At 43.0% G+C, this 24,988-nt stretch overlaps 1 protein-coding gene across 1 annotated transcript in view; it reads left to right on the top strand.

Moving 5' to 3' along the window:
- The window catches only part of ATRX (ATRX chromatin remodeler), a 126,437-nt gene that overhangs the window by 299 nt on the left and 101,150 nt on the right, over window positions 1-24,988 (top strand). Inside the window, exons 2-3 of the mRNA XM_067471684.1 lie at window positions 13,609-13,721; window positions 22,709-22,764. Of these exons, the coding sequence (XP_067327785.1) occupies window positions 13,609-13,721; window positions 22,709-22,764 (169 nt within the window). The remainder of the gene's footprint in view (window positions 1-13,608; window positions 13,722-22,708; window positions 22,765-24,988) is intronic.

Raw genomic sequence — 24,988 nt, 5'->3', positions numbered from 1 at the left:
GCCGCCGCCCGTTGCCTCCCTCTCTCCCCTTGCGGCTGCGGAGGGGGGCGCCGGGAAGAGCCAGGGGGCGTGGCCACCGCAAAGGAGCGGGGCCGGCTCTTCCTTCAACCTCCCCCCCCCCCACAAACACACACCTTTCCTTAAGGTGAGAAAAACTTCCTCTGGGAGGATGTTATTAGGGAAGTAGGGCGGTATATAAATAAGAATAATAATGTTGGAGTCACTGGGTTGCTCTAAGTTATTTGGCCTGTGTGGCCATATTCCAGAAGCACTCTCTACTGACCTTTCACCTGCATCTATGGCAGGCATCTTCAGCAGTTGTGAGGTCTGTTGGGAAGTAGGAATATGAGGTTTATATATTTGTGGAATGATGTTCAAGGTGGGAGAGAGAACTCTTCTCTGTTGGAGGCAAAGTGTGAATGTTGCCATTGGCCACCTTGAATAGCACTGAATGGCCTTGCAGCTGCAAAGACTGGCTGCTTCCTGCTTGCAGGCCTCCTTTGTTGGGAGGTGTTAGCTGGCCCTGATTGTTTCCTGTCTGGACTTCCCCTGTTTTCTTTGTTTGGAACCCTCCCAACAAAGAATTCTCCCAGGCAGGAACCGGGCTTTGAAGTTGCAAAGTCTTTACATGCTAATCGTTGTGGCCAATTGCAACTTACATGCTTGCCTCAATAATAATAATCATAGAATCCTAGAATCAAAGAGTTGGAAGAGACCTCATGGGCCATCCAGTCCAACCCCATTCTGCCAAGAAGCAGGAATATTGCATTCAAATCACCCCTGACAGATGAACATCCAGCCTCTGTTTCAAAGCTTCCAAAGAAGGAGCCTCCACCACACTCCGGGGCAGAGAGTTCCACTGCTGAACGGCTCTCACAGTCAGGAAGTTCTTCCTCATGTTCAGATGGAATCTCCTCTCTTGTAGTTTGAAGCCATTGTTCCATTGCGTCCTAATCTCCATATATATAAATATAGGAAATAAATAAACAAAGTGATGGATCTGGATCAAACTTGGCACAGATACTCAAAAATGCCCAAAATGTGAACATTGCTGGAGTTTGGGGCAAATTGACCGTGACATTTGGGAGTTGTAGTTGCTGGGATTGATAGTTTACCTATAATCAAAGAGAATTCTGAACTCCACTAGTGATAGAATTGAGCCAAACATGGTACACAGAACTCCCACGACCTACAGCAAATACTTGAAGGGTTTGTAGGGCATTGACGTTGAGTTTTGGAGTTGTAGTTCACCCACTTCCAGAGAGCACTGTGGACTCAAACAATGATGGATCTAGACCTCCTGGGCCATCCCGTCCAACCCCATTCTGCCAAGAAGCAGGAATATTGCATTCAAAGCACCCCCGACAGATGGCCATCCTACCTCTAGAATCAAAGAATCATAGAATCAAAGAGTTGGAAGAGACCTTGAGATGAGGAAAACTTCTCTTCTGACGTTTCGCCTGCATCTATGGCAGGCATGTTCAGGATGTGAGGTCTGTTGGGAACTAGGAATATGAGGTTTATATATTTGTGAGAGAAAGAACTCTTCTCTGTTGAAGGCAAAATGTGAATGTTGCCATTGGCCACCTTGACTAGCATTGAATGGCCTTGCAGCTGCAAAGACTGGCTGCTTCCTGCTTGGAGGCCTCCTTTGTTGGGATGTGTTAATAATAATAATAATAGTAATCCTTTATTTATACCCCACTACCATCTCCTGCAGGAGTCGGTGTGGCTTACAAGAGGCCAAGCCCAAATACATCAAAAACAAGAAACACAACAACAACAATACAGCAAAAATAACTCATAGTAAAGCAAAACAATAACAAAATCACCGCGCATTTAGAAAGCTGTGGCAGGGCCAAATGTAATGGTTAAATTTTTAAAAAAATGCTGGGCATGTCTAGGTTAAATAGGATGGATATTTTAGGGATAAGTGGGTGTGCGGACAATTCTAACTCTCTCATTAAGTGCATTTGGGACAAATTGCTTGGGATACCTTAATCTGGGAAGGCACACTGGAACATCCATGTTTTCAAGCTCCTTCTAAAGACTGCCAATGTTGGGGCCTGCCTGATGTTCATGGAAGGGAGTTCCAGAGTCGTGGGGCCACCACCGAGAAGGCCCTGTACCTCATTCCCACCAATTGCGGTTGCGATGCAGATGGGATCGTGAGCAGGGCGTCTCCAGATGAATGAAGAGATCGTGTGGGTTTGTACACGGAGATGCGGTCACGCAGGCAGGCGGGTCCCAAACTGTTTAGGGCTTTGTAGGTAAGGACCTGCACCTTGAATTGGGACCGGAAAATGAATGGCAGCCAATGGAACTCCTTAAACAGGAGGGTTGACCTCTCCCTGTAAGGAACACCAGTTAACAATCTGGCTGCCGCCCGTTGAACCAACTGGAATTTCCAGGCCGTTTTCAAGGGCAGCTCCACGTCAAGTGCATTACAGTCGTCCAGTCTGGAGGTGACTAAGGCATGGACCACCTTGGCCAGATCTGCCTTCACGAGGTACGGTCGCAGTTGGCGCATGAGTCTCAGTTGTGCAAAGGCCCTCCCGGCCACCGCTGATGCCTGAGATTCAAGCGACGGTGATGAGTCCAGGAGGACCCCCAAACTGCGGACCTGTGTCTTCAGGGGGAGTGTAACCGCGTCCAGCACAGGTTGCCACCCTATACCTCGATCTGGTTTACGATCGACCAGGAGGACCTCTGTCTTGTTGGGATTAATCTTCAGCCTGTTCGTCCACAGCGGCCAGGCACTCGTCCAGCACTCGAGGATCTTCCTTGGAGTTAGGTGGAAAAGAGTAGTAGAGTTGTGTGTCCTTTGCGTAGAGATGGCACCCAACTCCAAAACTCCGGATGACCTCTCCCAGCAGTTTCATGTAGATGTTAAAAAGCATGGGAGACAAGATAGAGCCTTGCAGGACCCCACAGGTCAAAGGCCAGGGGCCCGAGCAGGAGTCTCCGAGCTTCACCATCTGGGAACGGCCCTCCAGGAAGCACCGGAGCCACGACAGAACCATGCCTCCAAGACCCATCCTGGAGAGTCGTCCCAGAAGGATACCATAGCTGGCCCTGATCGTTTCCTGTCTGGAGTTCCCCTGTTTTCTTTGTTTGGAATCCTCCCAGCAAAGAATTCTCCAAGGCAGGAACCAGGCTTTGAAGTTGCAAAGTCTACATGCTAATCATTGTGGCCAATTGCAACATACATGCTTGCCTCAATAATAATAATAATAATAATAATAATAATAATAATAATAATACTTTATTTATATCCCGCCACCATTTTGGGGCAGCTTATATGAGGCCAAGCCCAACAACGCATCAATAAAACAACAACAAGCAAATAAAACAGTACAATTAATATAACTCACATATAAGCAATAACACACAAAAATTTAAAACCTTAAGTCCGGGCTAGATATAATAAATTAAAATTTTAAAATAAACACTGGACGCGAACAGAGGTAGGATGTGTCTAAACAGGAGAGTTTTAAGGATAATGTAGGGAGGTCAACCCAACGGGTAGTTAAGGTGCTTCTGAGGAAATTTTGCAGGGAATTAGATGTTTTGATGTTTTACTGTTATTGCTTTAATGTTTATTGGTTTGCTTTATGAGTTTTATTGTTGTATTTGTTAAGCTGATGTTTTACTTAGGGCCTTGGCCTTTGTAAGCCGCACCGAGTCCTTCGGGAGATGTTAGGAGGGTACAAATAAAGTTAATAATAATAATAATAACACTTTATTTATATACCACTCTATGTCCCCAAGGGGGATTCAGAGTGGTTTCCAAACAACGTCACCAAAACATACAAACAGAATAACATAAAATTAACAAAACAACATAAGCATAAAATTATCGAAATAAGGTAAAAGTAGGGGTTTTCCCTTAACATTAAGTCCAGTCATGTCCGATTATGGGGTGTGGAGCTCATCTTCATTTCTAAGCCGAAGAGCCGGCATTGTCCGTAGACACCTCCAAGGTCATGTGGCCGGCATGACTGCATGGAGCACCCTTACCTTCCCACCGGAGCGGTACCTATTGATCTACTCACATTTGCATGTTTTCGAACTGCTAGGTTGGCAGGAGCTGGGCCTAACAGCAGAACCTGCGACCTTTCGGTCAACAAGCTCAGCGTTTTAACCCATGATGCCACCGGGGGCTCCTATCACAATAGCAAATATATATTAAAAATAATCCTTCCTGTTCAGAACAAATAAAAGGCCAGCCAAGGCTAGTGCAAACTCAAAATATGAGGGGACTGGGAATTAAGTACAGTGCAATAGCAGGCTAACAGCAATAGCAGGTATGGTTCTGTGGCTGATCATTTCCAGGGCCTATTAGAGGGATAGAGAAAGACAGTTCTTCCTCTCAGCCTGGACATCATTCCACAGGTATATAAACTCCACTTGTCTAGTTTCCAACAGACCTCACAACCTCAGAGGATGCCTGCCATAGATGCAGGCGAAATGTAAGGAGAGAATGCTTCTGGGATATGGCCATACAGCTCGAAAAACTTACAGCAACTGAGTAATAAGTTATTTATATACTGCCCTATCTTCCCGAAGGGACTCTGACAAAAGTAACAAAGTGGCAAATAGTCACTGCCAAAACAAACAAACAAAAACAACAACAATAAATCAACTGGAGCCGCAGCTGCCTCAAGAAGGGCAATGCCATTGGTTTTTCTCCGTACAGAGACTCAAAGTGGCTATGTGTATATTAATATTAGAATGCATTATTATTGTTATTTTATAGTATTACTATGTTTATTTATATTCCATCATTGGTGTGGTTCAGAATGCACTTTGATTGTAGGTGAAATATAAATCCCAGCAACTACAACTCCCAAATGACAAAATCATTTTTTTTTAGTGAAGGACATACATTAGGTTGTTAGGTGTCTTGTGTCCAAATTTGGTCCAGTGGTTTTTGAGTTCTGTTAATCCCACAAACATTACATTTTTATTTATACAGATTAACACACTATTATTTTTATTATTACGTTTATTTATATTCCGCTTTTTCTCTCCATACGGAGACTCAAAGCAGCTCACAACTAAAAGCATCATGATACAACTTCAAATATACTAGTATTAAAACTATTATTATGATGTTTACTTATTTCCCGCGTTTTTTCTCCCCATACAGAGGGCCCTTCCAGACAGGCCCTATAGCCTAAGATCTGATCCCACGTTTTCTGCTTTAAACTGGATTCTATGAGTCCACACTGCCAGATAATCTGGGGTAAACAGAATACCTGGGATCAGATCTGGGATATAGATTCTGTCTGGAAGGGCCGGAGACTCCTGGAGAGATGGCCGAAGTTGACCCATGCCTGCTCTGGGACTGAGATCTTCTTAGAGGTCTGTTTAGCTTGGTAGTTGAGGCGAGGGAGAGAGAGACTATTTCCTCTTTAAAAACCTCTTTGCTGCCTTATACTGATTCAGTTTCTTCTTTTATATTGGCAAGGACTTTCTTTGTGCTGTTAAACCTTTGTACTTTATATCGCAGGCAATGAAGCACTCTTGTGTATAACCAAGTAACAGTTTATTTATAACTTCTGGCTCCAACGCTTGTGGTTACGTTTGTGTTTTGTTGCAATCTTGAGGCTTACAGTCAGTATCATTCACTTGGTTAACTTTTCTGAATAAACTATCAATGTTTCACATTCACAAACAGGTTACTTGCCTAACACACTCTTGGCTGAATTATATTCTGAACTAAGACAACACTAGCCTTCTTTATGTTCCTTAAAACTCGAGCTCTATTTAACTAACTTCTTCTCTATATCAGAAGTCTTTAGCACATCTTCATAACTGCTTATTTCTATCAGGCACTCAAAAACCAACTCTCCTCTTCACACACAGATTCCTAACTGTCATTTTCAAACTCCCTCACTCTAACTGGCTCTTTCAGAACCTTGGCTCCACCCCTTTGGAATGTTTGGAATTCTTCCCTATCTGCCATATGTAAACATAGAGCTATACACCAAAACTTTGATATAGAGTAGCAATTTCACTACAGTAGTTTATAAAGCAGAGGCTGGGTGGCCAACTGTTGGGAGGGCTTGGATGGTGTCTTCCTTCCTGGCAGAAAGGGGTTGGACTTGATGGCCTCCCTGAGGGTCTATTCCAATTGTATGGCTCTATGGTGGGATGTCTTTCTGGATTAAACGTGTATGGGGCGGGATATGTTGACAAGAGATAACTATCCCCATTGTCTGGAAAGAATGAAAGAGTTATAGCTGGTGGATATAAATACAATCTCAGTCCTTGGAGAAAGATTGGCTCAGGTAGACTTTAGCTTGATGCCACTTTTAATTGTCATTGCTTCTCAACAATAGGAGTTGTAGTTTGACAAGGTCCGTGTCCTCAGGCAGAGAGTGCAGAGGCCTTGCCAAGATTAGGATTCTGTGGCAGTTAAAATGTTTTTGTGTCGTGCACTCCAGCGTTCGTCTTATTTTGGAAAGTCCTTCTTTTGTCTGTTACGGAATGTTACTGTTTTGATTGTAGCGATGTTTATGGAGCCAGGTCTTCATTTTGAGGGCCAGGTCTTCATTATGAGATGGTATCTTATACAAACGTCCTCTCCCTTCTCCCCTTGTGCCCATCCTTCTACAAGCGCAGCCAGTTGTACCTTCAGGAGATTGTATTGTTGAAGGCTTTCATGGCCGGAATCACTGTGTTGTTGTAGGTTTTTCCAGGCTATATGGCCATGTTCAAGAGGCATTTTCTCCTGATGTTTCACCTGCATCTATGGCAAGCATCCTCAGAGGTAGTGAGGTCTGTTGGAAGTAGGAAAATGGGTTTATATATCTGTGGAATGACCAGGGTGAGACAAAGGACTTTTGTCTGCTGGAGCTAGGTGTGAATGTTTCAACTGACCACCTTGATTAGCGCTGATTGCCTGGCAGTGCCTGGGGGAATCTTTTGTTGAGAGGTGATTTGATGTGCCTGATTCCCTGAAGGGTTGTTGTAGGTTTTTCTGGGCTATATGGCCATGTTCCAGAGGCATTTTCTACTGATGTTTCGCCTGCATCTATGGCAAGCATCCTCAGAGATAGTGAGGTCTGTTGGAAGTACAAAAGATTCCCCCCAGGCACTTCCAAGCCATTAAATGCTAATCAAGGTGGTCAGTTGAAACATTCACACCTAGCTCCAGCAGACAAAAGTCCTTTGTCCTACCCTGGTCATTCCACAGATATATAAACCCATTTTCCTACTTCCAAGAGACCTCACTACCTCTGAGGATGCTTGCCATAGATGCAGGCAAAATGTCAGGAGAAAATGCCTCTAGAACATGGCCATATAGCCCGGAAAAACCTACAATAACCCTTCAGGAGATTGTTTTCAGAACTGCTGCTCTCCCAGTGCTTCTCTTGGCAATTGGTCTTATTGTACATCTGCCTGAGGGAATGTGTTAGTCAAAGCCTTGTCTGTTACTTTTCGTCAATGTTTAGCACTTTGAAGAAGAGCAGATGTATTTCTAACGTTCTGCAGGAAACAACCTGTTGTGTAGTTTTGTAAAAGGCTTTCAAAGGTTCACCCAGAATGTAGAGACTTGAGTTGTGCACCTGTATGATTTCACTATAGCCATTTTTAATGTTAAATTGATTTTAGGGTATTTGTTGTAATGTCTATCTATGTTTTGGTTAATTATTTCTTACTGGGTTGTTTTATTTATTTACTAGCCGTCCCCTGCCATGCGTTGCTGTGGCCTACGTGGGGGTTCTGTGTGGGAAGTTTGGCCCAATTCTATCGGTAGTGGGATCCAGAATGCTCTTTGATTGTAGGTGAACTATAAATCCCAGCAACTACAAGTCCTGAGTGTCAAGATTCTGTTTTCCCCAAACTCCACCAGTGTTCACATTTCGGCATATTGAGTATTCATGTAGAGTTTGGTCCAGATCCATCATTGTTTGAGTCCACAGTGATCTTTGGATGTAGGTGAACTACAACTCCAAAACCAAAGGACATTTGCCTCCAAACCCTTCCAGTATTTTCTGTTGGTCATGGGAGAACTGTGTGCCAAGTTTATCCCAATTCTATTGTTGGTGGGGTTCAGAATGCTCTTTGATTGTAGGTGAACTATAAATCCCAGCAACTACAACTCCTGAATGTCAAGATGCTATTTTCCCCAAACTCCACCAGTGTTCACATTTGGCCATATTGAGTATTCATGTAGAGTTTGGTCCAGATCCATCATTGTTTGAGTCCACAGTGATCTTTGGATGTAGGTGAACTACAACTCCAAAACCAAAGGACATTCCCCTCCAAACCCTTCCAGTATTTTCTGTTGGTCATGGGAGAACTGTGTGCCAAGTTTGGCTCAATTCTATCGTTGTTGGGGTTCAGAATACTCTTTGATTGTAGGTGAACTATGAATCCCAGCAACTACAACTCCCAAATGAGAAACTCTTTTTTTTTTTTGAGTGAAGGACATACATTGGGTTGTTAGGTGCCTTGTGTCTAAATTTGGTGTCAATTCATCCAGTGGTTTTTGAGTTCTGTTAATCCCACAAACATTACATTTTTATTTATATAGATTTATTTATTTACAGTATTTATATACTGCCTTCTTCAGCCCTAGAGGGACTCAAAGATACACATAGATAATGACAAAAAATTTATGCCTTATAATTACAATTGTAAAACCACACATAAATCATATTAAAAACAGTACATTACCAAATATCAGAATAGTTATTAAAACTATTAAATAATCTCATCACTCGAGTGGCTGTTCCAGTCCTTGTCCTGCTAAAAGCTGCATACATCTATTGTCCGAAGGCCTGGTCCCAGAACCATGATTTTAATTTTTTTCTAAAGGTCAGGAGCGAGGGAGCAGATCTTCCCTCCTTTGGGAGTGTATTCCATAGGCAAGAGGCCACAGCCGAGAAGGCCCTTGTCCTCGACCCCACCAGATGCATTTGCGCTGTTGGCGGGAGCAAGAGCAGGGCCTTCCTGGATGATCTTAAATTGCGAGGTGGGATGTTGGGGCAGATCCATTTGGGCAAGCTGGACCAGAACCATATAGCGCTTTATAGGTCTATACATTATGTTTTATTTCTCATCACAATGCTTCATTCTTCGTTGTAAGAACACTTATTACTGTGCTTTATTGTGTATTATTTTGATACGTTTGTCCTCACCTGAGGCATTGAATGCTTGCCTTTTTGTGTGTGTAAACTGCCCTGAGTCCCTTTGCGGGGAGAGGATGGCCTAGAAATAAAGTATTATTATTATTATTATTATTATTATTATTATTATTATTTAAGTTATCCCACTATGTATTAATAGGTTGGTCTTCATTGCACTCCTTTGTGGGGGTGCAATGAAGACCAACCTATTAATACAGAGAGGCCACCCTCTCCCCCCAAAGGGACTCAGGGCAGTTTACACACACAAAAAGGCAAGCATTCAATGTCTAGAGCAGAGTCAACTTTCCTGAAAGCGTTACTTGCACAATGTATTGTTGAAGGTTTTCATAGCCGGAATCACTGGGTTGTTGTAGGTTTTTTCGGGCTATATGGCCATGTTCTAGAGGCATTCTCTCCTGACGTTTCACCTGCATCTATGGCAAGCATCCTCAGAGGTTGTGAGGTCTGTTGGAACTAGGAAAAGGGGTTTATATATCTGTGGAATGACCAGGGTGAGACAAAGGACTCTTGTCTGCTGGAGCTAGGTGTGAATGCTTCAACTCACCACCTTGATTAGCATACAATGGGCTGACTGTGCCTGGAGCAATCATTTGTTGAGAGGTAATTAGATGTCCCTGCCTGCTTCCTCTCTGTTGTTGTGTTGTTGCAATTTTAGAGTTTTTTAATACTGGGAGCCAGATTTTGTTCATTTTCATCATTTCCTTCTTTCTGTTGAAATTGTCCACATGCTTCTTGTGGATTTCAGTGGCTTCTCTGTGTAGCCTGACATGGTGGTTGTGAGAGTGGTCCAGCATTTCTGTGTTCTCAAATAAAATGCTGTGTCCAGGTTGGTTCATCAGGTGCTCTGCTATGGCTGACTTCTCTGGTTGGAGTAGTTTACAGTGCCTTTCATGTTCCTTGATTCGTGTTTGGGCAATGCTGCTGCCTTTGGTGGTCCCTCTGTAGACCTGTCCACAGCTGCATGGTACACGGTAGACTCCTGCAGAAGTGATAGGATCCCTCTTGTCCTTTGCTGAACGTAGCATTTGTTGGATTTTCTTGGTGGGTCTGGAGATAGTTTGTATGTTGTGTTTCCTCATCAGCTTCCCTATGCGGTCAGTGGTTTGAGGACCTCTGACCTAGGAGGTGTCAACGGACAATTCTGGCTCTTCAGCCTAGAAATGGAGATGAGCACCAACCTCTGGAGTCAGACATGACTAGACTTAATGTCAGGGGAAACCTTTACCTTTAGGTAGTCTGTCACTGTTGGTGGTCCTTGTGGTGATCAGCCCCCATTCTAGTCGAGGTGGGTTTTTGGGTGACGGAGCCAGTTCCATGGCCATAAAAGACCTTGACCAGCCTGGAACCACTACCAGAGCATAAAATCCGCTGGGATAGCATTCATGAACCCCCAATAACACCCTCCCAAAATGAGGTGATGGATTACGACATTGTGGAGATGGTTGTGAAATAGTTGATGAGAAGAATTCTCACTTGTGTTGAGTCCTTTTTATTTTCAAATGTTCATGGTTTTATTATTTATTTCAGTTACTTCTACCCCGCCCTTCTCACCTCAGAGGGGGACTCAGGGCGGCTTACAAAGGCACAATTCGATGCTGGCATCAACATAACAGTAGAATAAAAACAATATAGCAGCGATTAAACAATTAACAATCAGTTTCTGCACTGCAACAATAAAACCAATAAAACCGATTTCACCTAATTAACGCTCAGCGTTCACCATCTCATAGTCCAAATTCCAATTCCACTTTGTCAGTCCTGTCAATCCTAGTCGTCCAATTGTCTTCATCTAGTTGTCAGATTGCCTGAAGGCCTGGTCCCACAACCACGTTTTTAATTTCCTCCTGAAGGAAAGGAGGGATGTTGATGACCTAATTTCCCCCAGGAGTGAGTTCCATAGGTGAGGGGCCTCCACTGAGAAGGCCCTGCTCCTCGTCCCCACCAACCTCACTTGTGATAGCAGTGGGGTCGAGAGCAGCCCCCCCCCCCCAGATGATCTCAAACTCCGAGGTGGGATGTAGAGTGAGATGCGTTTGGACAGATACGCTGGACCAGAACCGTATAGGGTTTTGTAGGTCAAAACCAGCACCTTGAATTGTGCTCGGAACTGAACCGGCAGCCAGTGGAGCTGACACAGGAGGGGGGTGGTATGCTCCCTGTATGATGCTCCAGTGAGCAATCTGGCTGCCACTCGTTGGACCAGTTGAAGTTTCCGCACAGTCTTCAAGGGCAACCCCATGTAGAGTGCGTTGCAGTAATCTATTCGGGATGTAACGAGCGTGGACCGCTGTGGCCAACTCAGTGTTTGTTTCTGTTGAAGTTGCTGCATTATATTTGTGGACATGTATAATAGCATATGTTTGGATTTCTTAATCATCAGTGAGTCTTGCATGCTGTCACTTCACAGTGAAAATAGGTAGTCTCAAATTGTTTGAGCAGAAGCCAGAACAGATTTACTGGTCTTGCTTTCACTAGCATGCCACATCCCTCATCTATGAAAGATGCACTGACAGCATAGCTTCCTAGGTTGCTGTAAGTTTTCCAGGCTGTCTGGCCATATTCCAGGAAAAATTCTTTCTTGAAGTTTTGCCCACATCTGTGGCAGGCATCCTCAGAGATTGTGAGGTCTGTTGGAAACTAGGCAAGTGGGGTTTATATATCTGTGAAATAACGTCCAGGGTGGGAGAAAGAACTCTCGTCTGTTGGAGGCAAGTTGAATGTTGCCATTTGCTACCTTGATTAGCATTGAATGGGCTTGTAGCATCAAGGCTTGGCTGCTTCCTGCCTGGCTTCCATTTTTCGGTTCCTGTGTCCTTAATCTTTGCCAGCTTTTAACTAAGTTACTGCAGGCATACAGAAAGGCATATAATTAAATCATATAATTACATATTTATATTACATGTAATATTACTAATAATATTACAATATAATGGTATAGTACAATGTGATATATAATACTGATATTGTACTATGCTAATAATATAATATATTGTCCGTGTCCGTGTCCGTGTCCGTGTGTGTGTGTGTGTATGTGTGTGTGTATATATATATATATATATATATATATATAGTAATTCGCTCTGGGTCCTCTTCAGGGTGAGAAAGGTGGCATATAAATGTCGTAAATAAATTTTTATTTATTTTATTTATTTAGAACTTTTATATACCGGTCTTCTCAACCTCCGCAGAGGGACTCAGACCGGTTCACAACAAAAGATTCACAAACAGTAGTTTAAAATATCACACCACATAATGCACTAATACATAAATTAAAATACAATCATATAATTACATAAGGCCAAGTCATCGGAATTAAATCACAATTCATCGCCATCTGTCCGTGTGGTCAAGAGTTATTGACTCACTCACCGAATGCTAAATTCCAGAGCCAGGTTTTCACCAGCTTTCTAAAGGTCAGGAGAGAAGGGGCAGTTCTAATCTCCAGTGGGAGAGAGTTTATTTTTATCAGAATGATTTTGGGTTCCTTGGAGGTAGTCTCCAAAATAGCAACTTACTCTAGATCTAGGCACCCGGACACATTTTTTGTCCACATTGAGCGTTTTGGCCAATATTTGTGAATTAATTTTGGGAAGGCTCATTTCCCAATAATAATAATAATAATAATAATAATAATAATCCTTTATTTATACCCCACTAACATCTCCCGAAGGACCCGATGCGGCTTACAAGAGGCCGAGGCCCAACACATCAATAAAACAACAGCATAACAAAATACAATAAATAAACTCATAAAACAAGCAATAAACATGAAAACAATAGCAATAAACATTAGACAATATGACACATTTAAAACTAAGGCTGGGCCAAATGTAATGATTAAAAATTTTAAAATGCTGGGCATGACAGATAAAATGGATAGGTTTTTGGAGATAAGTGCGATGTGCAGACAATCTTAAATCTCTAGTAAAGTGCATTTGGGACATGATGCTTGGCGTTTCCTATTCTGGGAAGGCACACTGGAACAACCACATCTTCAAGCTCTTCCTAAAGACTGCCAACATTGGGGCTTGTCTGATGTCCTTGGGGAGAGAGTTCCAGAGTTGAGGGGCCACCACGGAGAAGGCCCTGTCCCTAGTCCCCACCAATCGTGCTTGCGACGCAGGTGGGATCGTGAGCAGGGCCTCTCCAGATGATCGGAGAGATTGTGTGGGCTCATATACGGAGATGCGGTCACGCAGGTAGGCGGGTCCCAAACCTTTTAGGGCTTTGTAGGTAAGCACCTGCACCTTGATTTGGAAAATGAACGGCAGCCAATCAGCCTCACAAAATGAGTTACTGCCAGATTTCAAACCTGATACGGCAGGCCTTCCAGATAAGGTTGGATTGCAACTCCCAGTGGTCCCAGCCAGTATAGCCAGTGATGTAGAGTGATGTACGAGACAAAGACTGGAATACATTCAAATGGTGTCTTTGTTTTCAACAGTGAAAGCAAGTTGAACACATTGGTGCAGAAGCTTCACGACTTCCTGGCTCATTCGTCAGAAGAATCTGAGGACGCAAATTCTCCTCCAAGGTTATCTGAGAGCAAAAACACAGGTAAGTCTTTGTTTTAAGACTGATTAGGTCTGTGGATCCTGAATAGTTAAATCTGCCATGCCACACTGTGGAACTATTTGGGGAAACACAGAATGCCATTTTTCTCATCTTGGTCTTGATAACCATTGAGATGGAAAGCGGGTGACTTCCACATTTTGTGCCCAAGTGAGTCAATTTTATCTTGTTCCTTAGTATATTGGGAAGTGAAAATATATTCTTGTTTCAGTTAGCTTTCAGTACTTTTGTTGTTCCTTGCATTAGAACTGTGTAACATGCTGTACTGTCTGTCTCCTGGTGCCAGCATTAACTACCATGGATTGTGGTGAATGCTGAGAGCCTTTAAAAACGTGTATTTATTTATTTATTGCATTTATATACCACTTTTCTCACCCATGGGGGGGGGGCTCAAAGTGGTGTACATCAAGTAATGGCAAGATTCAATGCCAGCATACATACAAAACCAAAGTGTAATATCCAAAATGATGACCTGTTTATTTATTTTCCTGCTGTAGTCAACTGTGAATCGCACATATGGTATTCCGGCGCCTGCGCAGGCCAGCTTCGGAACCTTCTAGAATCTTAAACATTTTTGCTCCCTTGGTCCCCCCCCCCCCTTGAGTATATAAGGCCCGTGGGCGGGGCCAGCCGTCAATTCTCTTTTTTCCGCCGATGTATTTATTTATTTACTGCATTTGTTGACCGCCGTTCTCAGCCCTAGGGCGACTCACGGCGGTGTACAACATATAAAAACAGTTTACAATAAGGCAATAACACAACAAAATATCAACATAACTATCAATAATACAACAATAATACAAATTACACTAAATCGATAGAGTAGGCATTAGCATAGCGAACCTTTATCTTGACCTTTGGCTTTTGACTGGACTGGACTTTGACTACGATCTTCTGACTGGACTGTGCCTCAATATGATTTTCTGGCTCCCCTGACTGTGGACTGAACGACATCTCTACGGACGACCTTAAGATGGCTACCACCTCATTCAAAAAGTGAATTAAATGCCCAAACGTGCTACTGGACACGGATGGACACGAATTATGCTTTGCGTGCTTGGGGGAAATCCATCTCTCTCAGCCCTGCACGATTTGCGCGGCCTTCACTCCGCAAACACAGAAAAACAGGGAATTGTGCCTGAAGGCAGCCCTATATGAAAGGGCCCTCCTGCCCCAAAGCCATCACTGGGGCCTGAACCGATTCTCTTACCTGCCGAGGCTGGGCCAAAAAAGAAGGCCAAGAAGCCGAAGGAGAAGGCCCAAGATGGCCGCATCGAACCTCAGTTCATCGAAAAAGGCAGGAAAGTCGACCTCCGATACCCGGCAACTCTCCCTGCCGATGCAGGCGAATGCAGGCCTCTCCTCCCACCGGGAGGCATGGCGCTGCCCCATGAGCCCACTACTCAGGCCGCGCAGCCGCGGGCTCCGAGCGCGGCATCGGAGGCTTCCCTGACACCTCCGACATCGGGACTATCTTCTCCTCTTCCAACTGCAACTATCCAGAAACAGGATGCAGCCGAGGCTCCCATCCACAAGGCGTGAGTCGGCGCCAAGGCTTGCTCCACCTCCACCGACTCCGCCCCTCCCGACCTCAGAGGTTGCACGTCCGCTGTGGGAGGAGCCACTGCCTCCCAGCTGAGCGCGGCTGCCGGCATTGGGGCCAATATGGGCAGGCCGCTCGACATCGCGAGGGCTGCCACGTCCCTGATATTGACGGGCAGTCTGGCGGTTCTAGAAGGTTCCGAAGCTGGCCTGCGCAGGCGCAGGAATACCATATGCGCGAATTCACAGGTGACTACTCAGGAAACTACGGTTACAGGTAAGCAACCCATAATTATTTATTTACGACTCGAGGTGGTTTACATTTGGCAATCAATGTCCTACAAGATAAAAATATAGTCAGAACAGTTACATATAAAATAACCATGTAAAACAATAAACAATTAACAACATAAATACAAATCTCAGCATCCCATCGTTAAAATTATTTTCCGTTGCATTGTCTTGTCATTCCACGAGTCTCAATCAATCAGTTATACTGCATATGCAAATGTTTGCTCGAATAGCCAGGTTTTTAACTCTCTTTCAAAATGTCAGGAGGGAGGGTGCCAATCTAATACCCCTAGGGAGGGTATTCCATAGCCCAGAGGCCACTGCTGAGAAGGCCCTGTCTCTCGTTCCCGCCAACCGGATGTGCGAAGAAGGCGGGACTGAGATCAGGGCCTCTCCAGAAGATCTTAAAGACCTATAACTATACATTAAAACCACTAAAACCTCACTACCTCTGAGGATGCTTACCATAGATGCAGGCGAAATGTCAGGAGAAAAAGCCTCTAGAACTTGGCCATATAGCCTGGAAAAACCTACAACAACCCAGTGATTCCGGCCATGAAAGCCTTCGACATTAAAATCATATTAAACATGAAATATAAAAAAGCATTTGGACAATAAAATATAGAATTAAAACATCTTAATATTAACATTAAAATTACATTGTTGTTAATAATAATAATAATAATAATAATAATAATAATTTATTTATACCCCACCACCATCTCCCCGAAGGGACTCGGGGCGGCTTACATGAGGCCAAGCCCGTCAAATACAAATACAACAGTACATCAACAAAGCAAACAAGCAAATAAAACAATATAAAAATATAACTAAACATATAAGTAATAACACACAAGAGATTTAAGACACTATGGCAGGGCCAGATGTAATAGATTAAAATTTTAAAACACTGGGTGTGTACAGAGCAGGGTGTGTCTAAACATGGGGTTTTTAGTGAGTGATGTAGGGAGATCAATCCAACGAATAGATAAAGTGCTTCAGAGGACATATAGAAAGAAATTGGTCAGATTGGGTATTATTTCCTTTATTCAGGGGAGGCACATTGAAACAGCCACATTTTCAAGCTCCTCTTAAAGACTGCCAAAGTGGGGGCCTGTCTGATATCTTTAGGGAGTGAGTTCCAGAGTCGGGGGGCCACCATAAAGAAGGCCCTCCCCCGCCCCCACCAATTGCGCCTGCGAAGAGGGCAGAAGCAAGTGTTGGGCCTCTCCAGATGATTGAAGAGGTCGCGTGGGTTCGTAAGTCAGAAAGTGTGAAGAAACAGCATGCAAAAGCAGAATACTATTGAGAAGTCATGCTACCCCTCTATTCCATCTTGGTCAGACTGCTTTACCTGGAATCACGCTGTGTTCCATTCTGGACACTGCAGTTGGAGGAAGATGTTGACTTTAAGCTGGAATGTGTCCAGAAGAGGTTGACTCAAAGGATCATGGGTCTGGAGAACAAGCCCTATGAGGAGTGGTTGAAAGAGCTGTGCATGTTTAGCATGCAGAAGAGAAGATTGAGAGGAGACATGATAAAGGGAGGTCATAGGGAGGAGGGAGCAAGCTTGTTTTCTGCTGCCCTGGAGACTGCAACACAATGGAACAATGACTTCAAACTACTGGAAAAAAGGAGATCTCACCTGAACATGAGGAAGAACGTCCTAACTCTGAGAGTTCTTCAACAGTGGAACTCTCTCTCTGCCCCAAAGAATGCCTTCTTTGGAGGCTTTGGAACACAATCTGGATGGCCATCTGTCAGGGGTGCCTTGAGTTTGTTTTATCAAAAACAAGTCATGCCAGACTAATCTGATCTCTTTTTTCGATAGAGTTACAAGCTGGATAGATGTAGGGAATGCCGTGGATGTGGCGTACCTGGATTTCAGTAAGGCCTTCGACAAGGTCCCCCATGACCTTCTGGCAAGGAAACTAGTCCAATGTGGGCTAGGCAAAACTACGGTGAGGTGGATCAGTAATTGGTTAAATGGATGAACCCAGAGGGTGATTCTCCCCAAGGCTTCCTCTTCATCTTGGAAAGAAGCGACAAGTGGAGTGCCGCAGGGTTCCGTCCTGGGCCCGGTCCTGTTCAGGATCTTTATTAATGACTTAGATGAAGGGCTAGAAGGCATGATCATCAAGTTTGCAGACGACACCAAATTGGGAGGGATAGCCAATACTCCAGAGGACAGGAGCAGGATTCAAAACGATCTTGACAGATGAGAGAGAAGATGGGCCAAAACTAACAAAATGAAGTTCAACAGTGACAAATGCAAGAGACTCCACTTTGGCAGGAAAAACGAAATGCAAAGATACAAAATGGGGGACGCCTGGCTCGAGAGCAGTACGTGTCAAAAAGATCTTGGAGTCCTCGTGGACAACAAGTTAAACATGAGCCAGGAATGTGATGTGGTGGCAAAAAAAGCCAATGGGATTTTGGCCTGCATCAAGAGGAGCCTAGTGTCTAGATCTAGGGAAGTAATGCTACCCCTCTATTCCGCTTTGGTTAGACCACTTTACCTGGAATATTGTGTCCAATTCTGGGCACCACAATTCAAGAGAGATATTGACAAGCTGGAATGTGTCCAGAGGAGGGCGACTCAAATGATCAAGGGTCTGGAGAACAAGCCCTAGGAGGAGCGGCTTAAGGAGCTGGGCATGTTTAGCCTGAAGAAGAGAAGGATGAGAGGAGATATGATAGCCATGTATAAATATGTGAGAGGAAGCCACAGGGAGGAGGAGGGAGCAAGCTTGTTTTCTGCTTCCATGGAGACTAGGATGCAATGGAACAATGGCTTCAAACTGCAAGAGAGGAGATTCCATCTGAACATGAGGAAGAACTTCCTGACTGTGAGAGCTGTTCAGCAGTGGAACTCTCTGACCTGGAGTGTGGTGGAGGCTCCTTCTTTGGAAGCTTTTAAACAGAGACTGGATGGCCATCTGTCAGGGGTGATTTGAATGCAATATTCCTGCTTCTTGGCAGAATGGGGTTGGACTGGATGGCCCAGGAGGTCTCTTCCAACTCTAGGATTCTGTCAGAGTTTTATATTGTTTATGTCATTTCTTAAGTGAAAAATGGGTAAGTGATTGTAAGAATCATGCCCAATCATTGTATGGCCAGCAACAATCAAGTCACCTGTGAAAGCTTAGGTACTACTAATAGAGACTAAGCACGTTGTATTACTTTGATGTTGGTTGGATGTTTGAGGTTGGCGTAGAGGTTGGAGGCTGGAGAGAGGTTGGCTGGAGACTGGAAAGAAGCTGGAAAGAGGTTTGGAATTGCTGGAGTTGTATTATTTGCTGCGACGTCTGAAGAACAAGACTGTGAAGATAAAGTCTTTGTGTTTATAAGCTTTTTTATGGATATTCCAAGGACTCCGCTTTGTTTGTGAATACTTCTACATAAATATTTTCTTTGCTAAAGACAGTTTGCTTTCCGTTGGGTTTTTTCCTCCTTGGGCGACGGGGTGCAACTTCTACAGAAGGGGTTTGAATGTTTGGAACCAACCCCAGTTTGATAGCAGCGACAGATTCTAAATTAAAATCCATTAATAGCTTTTTGTAAATAAATTCTCCATTTAGTCTGGTAGCCGATTCTGGCCAGGATACACTGAACTGAAAATTTTCCTTTCCTGCTATCACCTTGAGCCTCATTTGAGATAACAGTGATATATACTGTATATACTTGAGTATAAGCCTAGTTTTTCAGTCCCTTTTTTAGGCTGTAAAAGCTCCCTTCGGCTTATACTCGAGTCAAGGTTATTTATTATTTTACTCTGTTAAAAGTATTATTTTTATTACATGTACTAGCTGTCCCCTGCCACGTCTTGCTGTGGCTCAGTCTGATGATCTGGAAAATAAAGTAATGAGAAAGTGTTGGTTTCTAATATATGTAATTCCTTGATGCTTGTGAGTAAACAGTATTTCTTGTTGTTTCTTTGTCAGTGTTGATGTGGAGAGTGTCTGGTTTGCCTACTCTGGAATATGCAACATATAATTGTCCTTCTTTAAGGGTCTCTTTCAAATCTCTGATACTATATCTGTGTGTGAGAATCATATCTATCTATCTGGCTCTTTGTCAGGAGGGCTCTGATTACATTTTCTTGCCCTGGTGAAGAGAGTTGGACTGGATGGCCTTAAGTATTTTCTGTTGGTCATGGGGGTTCTGTGTGGGAAGTTTGCCCCAATTCTGTCGTTTGTGGGTTTCAGAATGCTCTTTGATTGTAGGTGAACTATAAATCCCAGCAACTACAACTCCCAAATGTCAAGGTCTATTTCCCTTAAATTCCATCTGTGTTCATATTTGGGCATATGGAATATTCGTGTCAAGTTTGGTCCAGATCCATCATTGTTTGAGTCCACAGTGCTCTCTAGATGTAGGTGAACTATAATTTCCAAACTCAAGGTCAGTGTCCACCAAACCCTTCCAGTTTTTTCTGTTGGTCATGGGAGCCCTGTGTGCTAAGTTTGGCCCAATTCCATCATTGGTGGAGTTCAGAATGCTCTTTGATTGTAGGTGAACTATAAATTCCAGGAACAACAATTCCCAAATGACAAAATCAATTGTTTTGAGTGGAGGACATAAATTGGACTGTTAGGTGTCTTGTGTCCAAATTTGGTGTCAATTCCCCCAATGGTTTTTGAGTTCTGATGGTAGCATGAACTAACATTACACTTTTATTTATATATATTATCTTACTCTACTATTACATTTAAATTATTTTACTCTATTATTATTTTATTACATTTATTATTTTACTCTATATATTACTGTTTTGATTACATTTATTATTTTTTATTATTATTATTACATTTACATTATTTTACTCAGTTATTTTTATCACGTTTATTATTTTGCTCTCTTTATTATTATTTATTTATTTATTTGATACACTTGTATACCGCTAATATCTCAGCCTGTGCGGCGACTCATTGCGGTTTACAACTTGTTAAAATACAATATACAATATACAATATACAATATACAATATACAATATTATTGGAAGGATATGTAGGCACGTTTACGTTGAAGAAGGTTAAAATAATGGTTTAATCAGAGTTGGACAGTCTTATCTTAAATTACAGTTTTATGTAAATATTCGAAAACATTTATCCTACTAATGCCTCAATTAATGTAATTTTATTGGTATCTATTTTTATTTTGAAATTTACCAGTAGCTGCTGCATTTCCCACCCTCGGCTTATACTCGAGTCAATACATTTTCCCAGGTTTTTTGTGGTTTATTTTTTTTATTTATCGTGTCAGTGCAACCAGTCGATTATATTACATTTCTAACAGAACAAAGCAAACAAACAGACAAAATACAAAATTTGTGAGTTTGGTAGTTGATTAAATGTCCTTTGACCAGGATCTGGCCGCTTGGAGTGCCTCTGGTGTTACTATAAGAAGGTCCTCCCTTGTGCATGTGGCTGGGCTCAGGTTGCATTGCAGCATGTGGTCAATGGTTTGCTCTTCTCCACACTCGCATGTCGAGGATTTCACTTTGTGGCCCCATTTCCGAAGGTTGGCTCTGCATCTCGTGGTGCCAGAGCGCAGTCTGTTCAGCGCCTTCCAAGTTGCCCAGTCTTCTGTGTGCCCAGAGGGGAGTCTCTCATTGGATATCAGCCATTGGTTGAGTCCACTTTTGGACTCTCGCTTGCTGAGGTGTTCCAGCGAGTGTCTCTGTAGATCTTAGAAAACTATTTCTAGATTTGACGTGCTGGCTGATGCCCAAACAAGGGATGAGCTGGAGATGTCTCTGCCTTGGTCCTTCCACTATTGGCTGCTACTTCCCGGCGGATGTCAGGTGGTGCAATACCAGCTAAACAGTGTAATTCCTCTAGTGGTGTAGGGCGCAGACACTCCATGTCTCATTAAGAGCCACATCCACTGTTTGAGCGTGGTGAGATGTGTTCCACACTGGGCATTCATACTCAGCAGCAGAGTAGCACAGCGCAAGGGCAGATGTCTTCACTGTGTCTGGTTGTGATCCCCAGTTTGTACCAGTCAGCTTTCGTATGATATTGTTTCTAGCACCCACTTTTTGTTTGATGTTCAGGCAGTGCTTCTTGTAGGTCAGAGCACGGTCCAGAGTGACTCCCAGGTATTTGGGTGCGCTGCAATGCTCCAGTGGGATTCCTTCCCAGGTGATCTTCAGAGCTCGGGATGCTTCTCTGTTCTTGAGATGAAAGGCACATGTCTATGTTTTAGATGGGTTGGGGATCCGCTGGTTTTCCCTGTAATAGGCAGTAAGAGCACCTAGAGCTTTGGAGAGCTTCTGTTCTACCATCTCAAAGCTCCCTGCTTGAGCGGTAATGGCACAATCATCAGCATAGATGAAGCTCTCTGTCCCTTCTGGCAGTGGCTGGTCATTTGTGTAGATGTTGAACATGGATGGGGCAAGCACGCTCCCCTGAGGCAGGCCATTCTTCTGTTTCCGCCACCTGCTTCTCTGGCCCTGGAACTCAACAAAAAAGCTCCTGTTTTGTAGCAGGTTTCCTGTGAGGCGGGTGAGGTGGTCGTCTTTTGTGATATACATTTTTCTCAGGAGGAGGCGGTGGTTCACAGTCTCATAGGCTGCTGACAGGTCTATGAAGACAACTCCTGTGATCTGCTGCCTTTCAAAGCCGTCTTCTATGTGCTGAGTCAGGTTCAGCACTTGCGATGTGCAGCTTTTGCCTTTTCTGAAGCCAGCTTGCTGTGGGATCAGTCAAGGGTCTATTTTTTCCGCAAGCAAGAGTCATTGCCACCCTGAAGCCAGGCAAAGACCGTAATGACCCAAAAAGCTACAGACCAATCTCCCTGCTGTGCCACCTCTCCAAAGTTCTTTTTTGTGGTAATATTAGGTAACGCGGCTTATATTCGGTTCGGCTTATACTCGAGTATATACGGTACATGTTATATGTAAATAAATATAAATAATGCTGTTACTCGAAAATATGGTTGCCAGGGGTGATAACAGAGATTGCTGCCTGTGTATATTAAAATATTTGTCTTGTGCCTTCAATGAATGAGTCCCCTTCAGGGTGAGAAAAGTGGAATATAAATGCTTTAATTAAAATAAAATAAAATAAATAAAAAGCATCAAATCTTATTTCACCCCTTGCTACATCTGATCACTGCGCTTTTTTTCTTACAGATAACGCTACCATGCCTGGAAATAGTTCACCCCCAGCAGAAAACAGCAAGGAAGAGGTAAGAATCGAATTTTGTAAATGTACTTTATTTACTTTGCATGTAAAAAAAAAGTTTGTATGAAGCATCTAGAAATGATTATAACATCTTTCATAATCCCCAGTGTGAACATCCGCTGTAAACCAATGAACTTGAGAGGGAAAAAAATGAAATGAGTCACAACATAGAGCAAATAATAACTTTGTCTGTTTTGTCTGTGTGTGAGTGAGAAAGGGATAACGAGAATAATAATAATAACTAGCTGTCCCCTGCCAGGCGTTGCTGTGGCCCAGTCTGTTGATCTGGAAAATAAAGTAATGAGAAAGTGTAGGTTTCTGATATATGTAATTTCTTGATGCTTGTGGGTAAACAGTATTCCTTGCTGTTTCTTTGTCAGTGTTGATGTGGAGAGTGTCTTGTTTGCCCACCCTGGAACATGCAACATATCATTGTCCTTCTTTAAGGGTCCATTTCACATCTATGATACTATATCTCTCTGTGTGTGAATCATATCTATCTATATCTATGGCTGCATGGCTCTTTGTCAGGAGGACTTTGATGATGTTTTCTTGCCCTGATGAAGGGAGTTGGATTGGATGACCTTAAGTATTTTCTGTTGGTTATGGGGGTTCTGTGTGGGAAGTTTGTCCCGATTCTGTTGTTCATGGGGTTCAGAATGCTTTTTGATTGTAGGTGAACTGTGAATCCCAGTGAATACAACTCCCAAATGTTAAGGTCTATTTTCCATAAACTCCATCTGTGTTCATATTTGGGCGTTATGAGTGCTTGTGCCAAGTTTGGTCCAGATCCATCATTGTTTGAGTCCATAGTGTTCTCTGGATGTAGGTGAACTACAACTCCCAAACTCAAGGTCAATGCCCACCAAACCCTTCCAGTATTTTCTGTTGGTCATGGGAGTTCTGTGTGCCAAGTTTGGCTCAATTCCATCGTTGATGGAGTTCAAAATGATCTTTGATTGTAGGTGAACTATAAATCCCAACAACTACAGCACCCAAATGACAAAATCATATTTTTTTGAGTGATGGCCACTCCTTGAGTTGTGAGACGTTTTGTTGCCACATTTGGTGTGATTTCGTTCATTAATAGTTAAGTGAACTATAAATCCTAGCAGCTACAACTCCCAAATGACAAAATCATAATTTTTTGAGTGATGGTCACTCCTTGTGTTGTGAGACGTTTTGTTGCTAAATTTGGTGTGATTTCGTTCATTGGTTCTTTTGGTTTTTAAGGAACTCATTATGCACAGAGCATTTTTTTATATATAGATTGTTATTGCTTTAATGTTTATTGTTTTGCTTTATGAGCTTTATTGTTGTATTTGTTATGCTGTTGTTTTATTGAGGGCCTTAGCCTTTTGTAAGCCGCACCGAGTCCTTCGGGAGATGTTAGCGGGGTATAAATAAAGATAATAATAATAATAATAATAATAATAATAATAATATTTCTTCATTTAAGTCATTGGCGTGCTGGATGAGCTTAAATTAAGTGATGTTTTCCTGGTCTCTTCAGAGCAGACAAAGTTGCCATAAAATCAGGTTCATGTTTAGTTCTCAAGTTTGCCTTTGTTCCTGAAAGAGTTTGGTCTTGAAAAAGCTCCTGTTTTCATGCTTATGGATTTATGCTTATGCTCTTGACTTCATGGATTTCGTGTACTTTGCTGTCTTGGACTATTGATGTTTGTATGTGTGGACTATTCAAAATGGGAAATGCCCATTTTCCCTTTTGTATACGCTTTTTGTAAACCAACTACTGTAGTTAGCTACTACTGTGTGGTCCTGGACTAGCATGCAACATCCCAAGTCGATAATGTTAGTTGTTCAGGTGGGCGGGGTGTGAATAAAATAAAATATTTTCCCCCAAAGCATTATGAATGCTAGTTACTTGTGAGATGTATGTAACAAAGATAAGTGATGTGCTGAATTTAAGCAATGAATAATACATTACTTGCTGGTGGCGCAGCAGGTTAGACCACTTAGCTGCTGAACTTGTTGACTGAAAGGTCGGCAGTTCGAATCCGGGGAGCGGCGTGAGCTCCTGCTGTTATGCCCAGCTTCTGCCAACCTAGCAGTTTGAAAGTCCAGATCTTGGAGTCCTCGTGGACAACAAGTTAAACATGAGCCAACAATGTGATGTGGCGGCAAAAAAAGCCAATGGGATTTTGGCCTGCATCAATAGGAGGAGCATAGTGTCTAGATCTAGGGAAGTCATGCTCCTCATGCTCTAT

This window comes from Anolis sagrei, chromosome 10 (genome assembly GCF_037176765.1).
Source record: "Anolis sagrei isolate rAnoSag1 chromosome 10, rAnoSag1.mat, whole genome shotgun sequence".
NCBI lineage: Eukaryota > Metazoa > Chordata > Lepidosauria > Squamata > Dactyloidae > Anolis > Anolis sagrei.
Note: the sequence above shows the minus strand (reverse complement) of the source record. Positions and strands in the feature narration are given on the sequence as shown.